Consider the following 12,643-nt stretch of genomic DNA (forward strand, 5'->3'; position numbering starts at 1 on the left):
GATCATGTTTATATTTCTGACTAGAAAGTTGGATGGTTCTGCATGACACTTACCTTACATAGACTGTACAGGTGTGTGTGTGTGTGTGTGTGTGTGTGTGTGTGTGTGTTGTGAGTGGCCTTAGATTAGAAGAATATGTTCAGTGATGTTTTGTCACCTCTATGTTTTAAAACAATGTGTGCTTGGCAGTGGCTTTCAGATTAAAGGGATAGGGATTTTGCCAATGAAGCCCTTTATCAACTTCTCCAGAGTCAGATGAACTTTGTGTCCAGTATGAAGGAAATTAGAGCGGTAGAACTATCCCTTTAAGGCTAGATGTTTCCATAGACTTGGAGTAATTGCGCTAATGCTAGTTGGCAACTTCCTTCAAACTGCACGCAGAGACATTAAAATGATATCCACAAGTTCATCTGACTCTGAGGAAGTAGATGAAGGGCTTCATTGCCAAAATCCCTAATAGTGCACTATGTAGAGAATAGTGTGCCATTTGGGACACATAGTACGTGATTCTGTCCACACTGACCTCTGACTGGCGACACCCATGTTGTGGTGAGGTGTTGTAGTGATTATGAGGAATTTGGCAAGCCAACCCTAGGGGGACATGGTAAACATGACTTGAAGGCAATTCATTAGCCTACTATAGTGACGTTTCCGTGTGTAGAAAGTTCAGATGTGTAGGCCTGAACAGACAAGCAAATAGTGGTTAGAGGTTATTTCAGCACCACGGACAGCGGCACAATTTGGAATCCACGATCTAATGTTCAGCTCCAAAGGACATTGGGCAGCGACCGTAAGGTGCAGTCAGAGGATCCTTGAAGAGAAAAAAAATKAAAAAAATCAATAAGAAACACAGGAAGTCTTTACCTTGAACAAACTCATTCAGCACAGGCTACATGCTAATGCACCGTGGTGAATTAAAGACTGACTCACACAACATTCATTGACATCTAGGCTACTTTGTAGGCTAATCTCTGCCTTAAATGGACAGAAATGTCAAATGTTTGACATGGGTTCGGTGCGCTAGCTAGCTCAGTGGGATAATTGACTGAGGGAATAGAGGGTTTCCTTATTTCCTTATTGCCGTCTCAATAAAGCTGGGCGATGCGAACATGGGGACGGAAGAGTGAACCGCGTGGGACCAAAGTTGGGGAAAGCTGGACTTTATATAAATACTCCGTGACATTGCGTTGCTATTGACCAATCGAAGCTCACTATAGTTTCCTGCCCCTACTGGATTGGCTGTTGATACCTAGTTTGCTTGCTTGCTAGCTTGCTAGCACCAACACGAAGTCAAAGCAAGCTTGGCTATCCGTATTTACTTTAGTCTGCCCGAGGCGACCACATTCATCTATGCTGGAAACAGAACTCAGAGGGAGATCTCCTGGTCCCTTTGATCATGTCTCATGTGGTCTGTTTTTTTGCATGTGTGTGATAATCCACACTGTACTTAACTTTGACATGTTTTCCCTGCAATGCAGGATAAAATATGTATAGCGTTGGGCCAGTAACAAAGGTTGCTGGTTCGAATCCCCGAGACAACTAGAAAAAATCTAGTTGTCCTTGCGCCCTTGAACAGGGCACCCTAATTGCTCTTCTAAATCGTTCTGGGTAAGAGCGTCTGATAAATGATTCAAATGTAAATGTGTGTTTACATATAATTGTTTCTTGCGTTTTGGCTCTGTTGGCTTCACTCTGCTTGTTGAAAATRCCAAATTACTTTTCACTTTGTGTTATTTTTCAGTTATTGATAGCTATAGGGAACGGTGTCTCCCCCAGTTTAAGGGCAGATTACCTCCATTTAACCTTAATGAAATATATAGGAAAACACTAACAGTTCAAATAAGATATGTTAATGCTTGGCTACTGGATCGATACTTTGCTTAAGCTGAATTCATGTTGCATATCAGGTGTGATGAATTGGCTCATTGTATAGCTGAATAGTTAGTMAATAGATTTTTGATACACGTTTCATTACAGGTACCTACATGGGTCGAACAGCCAGCCTGGGCGAATATGATCAGCAAAACAAAAACCACAGTATGCCCTACTACACCTGCTACCCTCCTGTCCTTTCCTCACGGATGCCAAAACTGGTCCATACTGGCAGCTGGTTAACAGTGATGGAGAGAATGCGGCAATCCATTGGCTGCAGGCTTTGTACATTTCATTTAGTGTAGTCCAATAGCAACTGGAGCTAGAGAGAGGGAGAAAGTGAGAGAGAGCGAGAGAGAGAGAGAGAGAGAGAGAGAGAGAGAGGGGCGCGACTGAACAACTCTGGTCTTTCCATCCTTTCCAATCTCTCGTCTTTGCTGTCCGATCTCTCCGCGCTTTCTCTCTATTCCGGCAATTAGATTCAGCACAATTGACCGTGCTACTACAATGACTCACTGAAATGACCGTATATGCTATGTGTGTCATTAACAAACGGAAAACTCAATTTTTCTTTTCTGCATAGAACCTGAAGCGGAGTTTGACTCTTGTTATCTGGACCGCACTATCACGTTGGGATTTTCAGAGGAGCGCACACTGTTGAGATTTATTTTTCCCTGTGTGGTGGTGTAGATTTTAGTATCACATCCTTTGAAGTCAGGACTACGAGCTAAATTCATACAGTGGGAATACCGCAAAGGTAAGTATTGTTATTAGCCTACAAATAGTCAATAAACCCATTTTCTCTTTTATACAGTTTAGTTGAATGTGTTTGTTTTCTGGCTGTTTTCTGGCGGCTTTCCCGTTATATGGCTTGTCCGGACTCGCGCTGCAGACATTTTGAGAAGAGCTTGCTACCACAGGGAATTCATTCTGTCATTTGCTTAAAGTGCGTGGCGCGCAACCAGTTTTTCAGAAATGTGTATGACCATCATTCAATGTAATTATGAAAATWAGCCATGTGTTGAACGAAATCGCCTGGCATTGCAAAGACGATTGATCCACGTTCTARGCACTTTAAAGACGTGTTGAGTGGTTTCTTTGCTCAAAGCCAGAATGATCAAATTGGGGTTTATTCGCTTCTTATGTAGAGCCACAGCAACATGCGTTGGATTCGATAATGACAAATTGGCTGTAGAGAAAAACGCGCAAAAACGCATAGCCTAAGGGACATGCCATRCATAACCCCAATCGCCTGTGGCCACATTATTTCACACAAGKCCTAGGAAAGGGCTATCTGTGTTTGAACAGAGAGCAGCACCCATGATGTCCAGTGCTATTTAATCCCTGCAGACGACAAAGCGGCTCTTGGCAGCACTGCTATGGAGATGCCATAATTAATGCCATTTAAGAAAATAGACTGCCATGAGTGCAACTGGAACCATACACTCACCATCAGTGTTGAGGGGCCAGGTCCACTGTCTGTCTGCCATCTAGATTCCATACAATAGCAGGCTTTTAGAATGGAAGAGGAGCGTCTTGCAGTGAATGTGTGTTTGACCCACCATTCAGCATAATTGGAACACCTCCGTATACCTATTAAAAGGTGCGAGGTGCATTGTAGACTGCAGATTCCCATCCAGGCTGAAATCTGGCACTACATTACCAGAGTGAGTTCAGCGGAGAACCACAAGATGGTACTGTGGATATCTGGTGGATATTTGGGGATGAGACGAATAGGGTAAAATGGTTTGCTACTGTTTTGAACACTCACCTTAAAGAATCCTGCTATGTTCCGCTACATTGCACACGGGAAACCCTTTAAAAATATTGGTTGCATTCTAGTGAGCCATTTAAGATTTCTAATCTTTGGGATAGCAAGATATCCTATTCTCATGTCTATGTAGGCAGTGACCTACAGTACGTAGGCGGGAAAGCATGAGAGAAGGCTGTCACTCTCCTACGAATGATTCGTCAAGCTGTCATCACGTCTATTCCACCAGCCCCTTGCCTTCTGCCAGATTATAAATAGGTGTGCGCTATTCGAATTGACACTGAGAATAATATTATAGACATTGTAAGAAATGTAACAGTCTTTAACAATATTATTTTTTAATGAATGAAATGTCAAAATTGTAATATTACATCAATATAAAGGCAATCACAACCAATACATTCAATAGGTTACACCTGTTCCCTAATACTGTAGGCCTGCATGCATTTTGATTAGATGTGATGGTAGGCTGAACGCTTTGGAGAGGCATCAGGTCTCAACCTAAATACTTATTGTAAATAATTGGTCTAAGTTGTCATAACACAATATAAGTGTATTAATGCATTACAAGTGTATTAATGCACAAAAAGACGTTATAAAGCATCGTAGGTATGTTCTTTATGGAAAGTGTTACAAAATAGGCCTACTTTTCACATTATTTGAACATTAGGCCTATTTCAAATACACTTTACATATTTGGAGTGACATACTGTCATCATAGCTCTACCAGTTGGTGACATCATTATAGGCCTATTTGAGTCAGGCCTCCCCATCAGATAATAAGACATTTGATTCACAATTGGGAGACATTTTACCTCACTAGTGCAATTTCCCTCAAGAATAGGCCTATGGGTGACAGGCCTATGGGTGACATCCTGGTTATAATATGGCATAAGTGTCAAAATAGAACGTAGACCTGCCTCTCCAAATATTCTGTGCAGCATTTCAATTTGCAATCCAATGTTAGGCATAGTCATTCACTGTAAGACTGCATAAAACAACTGTATTATTGTAATATACAATTATACATCCTTTAGCTAACATTTTTCTCCAAAGTGACTATTGTGCCTGCATACATTTCTGTATGGGTAGCCACAGTGGGAATCAAACCGACAACTCTGGCAAGTGCCATGCTCTACCAACTGAGCCACACAGGACCTACACTGTGTTAGCCTACTGAAGTAAAGTTCAGTAGTTCAACAACTTTGTTCCACGTATCCATGTATATTTGGATGTTACTGGAAGACACATTTTACCCATGTCTGCTGGCATGGCTACGTAGAGCAAGGTTATTACAGTCTCACAACGTCATGATCTATCCTTATCAAATCAATCCTGTTTAAAAAAAAAAAAAACAAGTGTCTGCTCTGTCCAAGTTCAACATGAATTGTCAACAAAACTATCATTACAAATGTAGCCACATGCACGCACACGCACATACACACACACACACACACACTTTTTTCCAGTGTGGGCTCAGCGGTTGACAATATCTTTGTGTTCAGTACTGTCAACGTTGATAAATATCATTCCTTTATTGGTTGTCAGGGGTCTCTGTTGGCCCTCTATCTCGTTTTAGGGAGGGAGGAAGTCTGGCTTCCTTTCTATTGTGCAGTGTTTATCACCATCTTTAAGAGGCCAGTAAAAGATGTCCTGTATGTGCATCATGAGAAGGTCAAGTAAAGTTCATGTTGAATTTTGTTTTGCGCGTCGCAAATGGCACCCTATTCCCAATGTGCCCTGGTCAAAAGTAGTGCACTATATACAGAATAGGGTGCCATTTTGGACGTCACATAGTGATGTTTTATTTTTTGTCCGTTCAAGGACATTGGGACCTGAAGAGTGTTACAACATTTTCTACCGACTACCTACTTCAGTGAGGAGATACAGCTCCCTGAACCACATGTTCTGTAATAATTAAAATGCAAATGATGGATTCAGCCTTTATTGAAATTTAAAAGACTAATCTCTTGTAATCATACAGAGAGTGAGAAGAGAACACACTCTTTCTTGTGTGTTACTGGTAAAGAGGCAGACTGAATGTATTTCATTTATACAGGAACTGCTGAAATATATGAACATAGTCCATTCCATCTTATTATTTCCTCAATTAACATTAAACTGGACCATATTCTTGGATCACATTCTTTATCCTGTCTTTGTTTAGATTCTGTTTCTGTTTCTCACATTAAACTTTCACTTATTTATTGAATTATTCAATTTTTGATGTCAAACAGAACATAGGAAGTCAACAATGGCAGTTAGGCATCAGATGTAATCCCCCCTGGCAGTGTGAGTATCATTGCCATGCTGTGTTACAAGAGTGGGAAAGTAATTCATCGACGTCCCTGATTTGACTAGCAGACCACCATCGTCTCAGTCTCAACACCATCCGAGGGCATGTAGCGGAATGAGGCGAGAGAGGAGAGTCTCTTCTTCCTCCCCCGAAATGAAATTACCTGCTGCATGCATAAGCCATCCGCTTCTGACACAAATGTCTGTGAGAGGCTTCTTAACCGGCCACCTCCTATAGCTCCTATCTCCTATTCATGAGGGTTCACACGTAAGCTCCTTGGTGGAGTAAAGTACCCTAAGAGAAATAATCTACTCAGTAGACTGGAGTATATCCCCCCTTGCTTGGCTATGATACTACTAACAGAATACTTATAGGTTGTATTGAAGTGTAGGAGGACCTAAGTAGGCTAGTTTTGTGAATGGGGTGCTCTGGTTTTATATGGATAACCATGAGGGAATGTTTCCTACACTGTGTAGTGATTAGGCACCTTCCCATATGAAAAAAAAAAATACTATAGTGTATATACTATGGTAGGAATACAATAGTATTCACTGTAGTGTTTGAGGACTTTACTGTAGTATTCACTGTAGTATTTTTGCGACTGAAGTCCTCCAAAACATTACAGTGAATACTGTAGTATTTACAGTTTACTATAGTATAAATACTGTAGTAAAAAAAGACTAGTATGTACTATAGTAATTACTATAGTGTTCTTTCGGACTGTAGTGCGGTATACTGTAATATTTACTCTAGTGTGTTTGGGGACATTACTGTAGTATTTAGTATAGTGTTTTTGTTTTATTATATTTTACATAGTAGTGGGGGGCTTTTTCCTCGAGGAAACCTACTGGAGAAATGCTATACACTGTAAGCACATTTTCCATAACCTGGAAGTAGGTAGAATTGGGTTCTGAACAGAGATTTCAGAGCTTATTCTCTTTTCTATAATCATAGGTTATACAATATATGGTTTATACTTGGCATGTAGGTTTGTCACTTACAGATGGCACAATTTGTGATATGGGAGAGAGAAATGGGTAGGGTATATGCAAATTAAATACTGTCGTATTTATTGTAGTTTTTTATAGTGTTTTTGCGGACTGTAGTGTTTTTGCAGACACTTCTGTAGTATTTACTACAGTTTTTTGTGTGTGTGGATAATACTGTAGTATTCAACAGTACTAAGTACTATAGTACACATGATCAAGGGATACTACAGTGTGAAGTAATGTTTTCTACAGTATCCTACAGTTAACTACAGAATTCTATAGTAAGTACTGTAGTATTCTATAGTAAACTGTAGTATTTTTTTGTGTGTGTTGTCAAATTTTGGGCGGCATCCTTTTTCTCCCCCCTTTTCCAGAAGTGTGTACTTGCACACTTCCGGTCATGAATTTGCAAGCATTGGATTGGTGTAATCATTGGCTAGAGAGTTTCCACCATTGTTAACTCAATAATGGCAAGTGTGCAAGTGCACACTTTGGGAAATGGGTAGAGAATCATCGGGACGCAGCCTTGGAGTTTTCTTTTATTGAAACGGCTGCTATGTGCAACGTTATCCTGAGCATAACGATGATGTCACACAAGGAAAGCAGTTTGCCAATATAGTATCTCTGTTGTTGATTCCACTCGGAACCACACTTTTATTTTGTTGTCTTTTCCAGGCTATTGATTTGTTAGAAAGATACATTTTCATGCCTTGCGTCTCTTGCACATTTTGATTATACACAGAGGGGACTTGCAGTCATATATTTGCTATATGCTCAACAAGTGGACATCTATTGGAAGGGATTTGGAAATCATACTGTATGTAGCCTTTGATGTGTCGAGGATTAATTTACATGTTCCATTCTGTCTTCCCTGCAGGGTAACCAACCAAGCTGGAATTGGGTCGACGAGCAGAGACATCTGGAGACAAATACAGGCACTGCTCCCAACCAACAATCTATAAGTAGACCCACTCTCTTAGGATGGGGGGCACCGAGTTGCACAAAGCTGCTCTGATTGGCTGGAGCTCTGTCTGTCAGTTGTCAATCACAGCCTGAGGAGCAGGTTATTGGTCTGGGAGCTGTGGGGGGGTGGGAGAGGAGTTCCAGAATTTCCAGGACCACAATCTGCTTGGCTGACCGCAGCAGGAGCATGTTGAGAGGAACCAGGCCAGGGGGAAGCAGTACCTCTCCATGGAGCTCTGGAGGAGCCACTATAGCCCATGGAATGGGGATGGTCTACCTATCCAAGGTCTACCTTCTCTTATGGATTGGCTTCCTGTTAGCGTCTGTGTGTCTGCCGGTCGTGGCTCAGACCCCAGTCCACCCTGTTGTCACCACGAATTACGGGAAGCTGCGGGGGTTAAAGACGACGCTGCCCAATGAGATCCTAGGGCCCGTGGAGCAGTACTTGGGGATCCCGTACGCTTTGGCTCCTACAGGGGAGAGACGCTTCCAGCCCCCCGAGCCTCCCATGTCCTGGCCTGGGATCAGGAATGCTACCCAGTTCGCCCCTGTGTGTCCACAGTACCTGGAGGAAAAGTTACTCAACGATATGCTGCCGGTGTGGTTCACAGCGAACTTGGATACAGTGGTAACCTATATGCAGGATCAGAACGAGGACTGCCTGTATTTAAACATTTACGTGCCAACTGAGGATGGTATGTCACACCTTGATTAACACAAATATCTTGTTATCCTCTGTTTGCCTTTGTGTTTGCATTGGCATTTCACTTTGCAGGTCCATTTGTTCTGAGGCAGTTCAAAGTGGCTGGGATAACTTCTTGAACCAGAAACGTTGGTGCACTTTTGATCAAAGTGCAATACTTTTACCAAAGGGCAAAATGCTTTTTTTGACTGAAGGCTTGAAATGAATGTGGACTACTGTATGTGGTCTAATAGAGAGAGAAAAMAGATATTTAGACCTCCCTACTGTCTGAGGGCGTAGGATGTCCCACTCCTGCCTTCTCTCCCGTTGATTAGGTGCAGTGCAGAGGTCCCGTTAGAGTGAGCACTCCTGACTCAGAGTAGTCCTGACACTTACACCACTGATGTAATGCACGTACCCCCTTCAGGCCCCACTATCAGACTCCTACCGCAAGATAAAATAAAATAAAGAGTTGGTTAACTTAGTGCAACTGGAACACAGATGTTTAAGGTCAAACATGAACTGTTGCTGTCGCTGTCGCTGTCTCTTCTGAAGAGACAGACTCTTTCTGGTCTATGAAGGTCAATGGGAAGAGAATTCTCCAATGTGTTCGWACCGAACTCTACACCTCTCTATGCTACATTTAGTCTGAGCTCTTGCTAGATTATTAAATACRACAGGAGCGGATAGATAATCTGACAATCCCAGTGCGGATGCACAGCCTGGGTCGTTACTCTGACATACTATTCCACAATCTCCAGAGAATTTGAAGGAAAGTTCTTATAAATCACTGACGTGAACTGAAATCCCRGTGTGCTCTTTTCATGTACATGTAGGTAACTGGACTCAAATATGTAGGATGTCCAAGTTTATCCATTATATCCTGTKATTTCTGTTGTATTGTGGCTTTAGCAATAATGTGATAGGAAAGCAACGTAGAAGTGGAGTGGATGGATCAAGGGTTAGAATTCTCGTGGACAGACAGTGCTGCTGCCTATCCATTGGTTTAACAGAGGCATCGGAACTCCTTGGTCTGTGTATTGGTAATATTATACCCTCAGGTAATGTAACTAGCCTCAGGTATCTTTCATTTTGATACATTATGCCTTCTAACCTGAATTCATAGATGTCAATTACAGAATGAAGGCAGTATCAGTATATTGCGATACGTTTGCTGGCATTAAAATGTATGAATGCAGAACATGAATGTTGATGTATTAAAAATCTCCTGAACTAACGCTACAGTTCTTAGCTTAAGGCAATTGGCCTGAAGGAAAAACTCAACAGCTCCTCTTCAGGAGTCAAGAACTCTCTCCATATTATTTTTTTATTTTTTTATTTTTGTCTGCATCCCAAATGGCACCCTATTCCCTTACATAGTGCACTACTTTTGACCAGGGCCCTATTCCCTACTACATAGTGCACCACGTTTGCCATTTGGGACACAGCCTCTGTCTCCTCTTGTGGAGTCAGTCAGTGCTACATGGAAGACAACTCTCTCTCCCTGTTCTGTTCATCTTCTTCTTCTCCATACTGCCGGCTGCCCGTCATCCTTACAGACGCCCTCAGTGTTGGCCTTTTCAAATCCTGTGTAATGTGGAGACATCCAGACAGCTCGGGATCAGAAAAGAGGATTTATAGTTTTGTAGTTGTCCTCTTGAAATGGACTGACGGATTAAGAAAAGGCCTTCCATTGTGTCGTCTGATTTAAGTACAAAAGACTACGCCATATATAGTTAAATATTGTATCACGACACAAGGCGAGACCCAGATGCAGACACAGGAGGCAGATGGTTTGAGCTCTGGTATTTATTATAATCCAAGGGATAGACAAAAGGCAGGTCGGGGACAGCCAAGGGGACAGGTCGGAGACAGGCAAGCGCTCATAGCCAGGGCAGAGTCCAAAATGGTACAGGGCAGCAGGCAGGCTCAATGTCAGGGGCAGGCAGAGTGGTCAGGCAGGCAGGCTCAGAGTCAGGACAGGCAAGGGTCAAAACCAGGAGGACGAGAAAAAGAGAGACTGGGAAAACCAGGAGCTGAGAGAAAAATGCTGGTTGACTTGGCAAACAAGACGAACTGGCACAGACAGACAGAAAACACAGGTATAAATACCCAGGGGATAAGTGTGGAAGATGGGTGACACCTGGAGGGGGGTGGAGACAAGGACAGGTGAAACAGATCAGGGTGTGACATATTGATAACCTGCACAAGTTCTGTTCTTTTGTATCCTTTTTGATTGTGCAGTGTGGGTGGTGAATGCCATTTTGGCTAGCAGGGGTTAGCTTGTGAAAAGTGGCACATTTGGGATTGTATTTTAATGCCAGAGCTACTTTAATTTTGGGTCCTATGTTTGTCTGTGCAGACAAAAAGCTGCAGGGTCTCTGTGTGTGTTTGTGTGTGTGTGTGCGTGCTAGCTCCTGGAGCTGTTGCTGGAGCTGGCTCTATCTGCCTCTGCAGTGGCTGCAGACTGGGTACTACTGCGGAGACCCGGGAGGTGATCCTGTTTTATTGTGAATTAATCAGAGTGAATAGGGAGCCTCTTGAGGGCTCTTCTGAGTGAGAAGACAATACCACAGCAGGGCCGCGTCCCAAATGGCACCCTTTTCCCTATGTAGTGCACTACTTTTGGCCAGGGCACACAGGGCTCTGGTCAAAAGTAGTGTACTATGCAGAGAATTGGGTGCAATTTGGAATGCATGCCAGGCCTCATCTCTTTCTCCCTCCATCTTTAATTATGAACACTGTCCTACATTAGTTCTSTTTTAGTATTCAACACTGGAACAGAAATAGAAAGCAGAAATTACAATAAATCTACTGCTTGTTACCTTCATGTGCGCTCCCAGAGATAATGGCCTCTCTACAATTCAATGGCGAGCTGTGATTTATCAGATCTTTGTTGGTTATAGGGGTGTATGGCTGTGGCCCACACCTTGGCTACAGTACATCCAAAATGGCCCCTGGTCAAAAGTAGTGCGTTCTATTAGGGAATAGGGTGCCGTTTCAGACTCACATCCATCAATGGGATAGTGCAGCAGATAACCTGTATTATTGTATTTCATTATGAATCTAATTCTCCTTTGCATAGAAACACAGGAGGGAGAAAAGCTACAGTGCATTGAAGAAAGAGAACAAATACATTGACAGGGCTTGAACGACAGCTCAATACAGTGTTATAGTAGGTTTACCTTGTTCTAATGCTTTTTCGTGTGTGAGTGGCTTGTGTAAGAGAGAGCCGTGCTCTTTGGGCCCTTCCCAAATGGCACCCTATTCCCTATATAGTGCACTACTTTTACCAGGACCCATAGGGAATGTCCACTAAAAAGGAATGGGGAGCCATTTGAGACACAGGCCCTTCTCTGAGCATAAGTAGCCTGCCAATGCCAGTTGGGTTCACAGCACTGGAGCCTGAGCTATTAGCTGCCAGTCTGTCTGTTGTGAGTGTGTGATTCAGACAGCCAGTCATATGCATGGAGGGGCAGGCAAGGCCAGYCAGGCAGAGAGGGGACAATATCTCCAGGCTAGGTCATGAGGCAGCACAATTGTGCCACAGAGGGCTCTGGTCGAAYGTTTGTAAACTATAAGGACTAGAGGTCGACCGATTAATCGGAATGGCCGATTAATTAGGGCCGATTTCAAGTTTTCATAACAATCGGTAATCGTCATTTTTGGACACCGATCATGGCCGATTACATTGCACTCCACGAGGAGACTGCGTGGTAGGCTGACTACCTGTTATGCGAGTGCAGCAAGGAGCCAAGGTAAGGTGCTAGCTAGCATTAAACATATCTTTATAACAAACAATCAATCTTAACATAATCCCTAGTTAACTACACATGGTTGATGATATTACTAGTTTATCTAGCTTGTCCTGCGTTGTATATAATCGATGCAGTGCCTGTTAATTTATCATTGAATCATAGCCTACTTCGCCAAACGGGTGATTTAACAAGTGCATAAGCGAAAAAAGCACTGTCGTTGCACCAATGTGTACCTAACCATAAACATCAACACCTTTCTTAAAATCAATACACAAGTATATATTTTTAAACCTGCATATTTAGTTAATATAG

General features: G+C 42.6%; 1 protein-coding gene across 1 annotated transcript in view; it reads left to right on the forward strand.

Annotated features, from left to right (window-relative positions):
- The first annotated feature begins 2,264 nt into the window (after positions 1-2,264).
- Positions 2,265-12,643, forward strand: part of LOC111953353 (neuroligin-4, X-linked) — a 100,351-nt gene continuing 89,972 nt past the window's right edge. The window contains exons 1-2 of the mRNA XM_023972578.2: positions 2,265-2,629; positions 7,806-8,586. Coding sequence (XP_023828346.2) covers positions 8,079-8,586 — 508 coding nt within the window. The 5' untranslated portion in view covers positions 2,265-2,629; positions 7,806-8,078. The remainder of the gene's footprint in view (positions 2,630-7,805; positions 8,587-12,643) is intronic.

This window comes from Salvelinus sp. IW2-2015, linkage group LG27, assembly GCF_002910315.2.
Source record: "Salvelinus sp. IW2-2015 linkage group LG27, ASM291031v2, whole genome shotgun sequence".
In the NCBI taxonomy this organism is placed as follows: Eukaryota; Metazoa; Chordata; class Actinopteri; order Salmoniformes; family Salmonidae; genus Salvelinus; species Salvelinus sp. IW2-2015.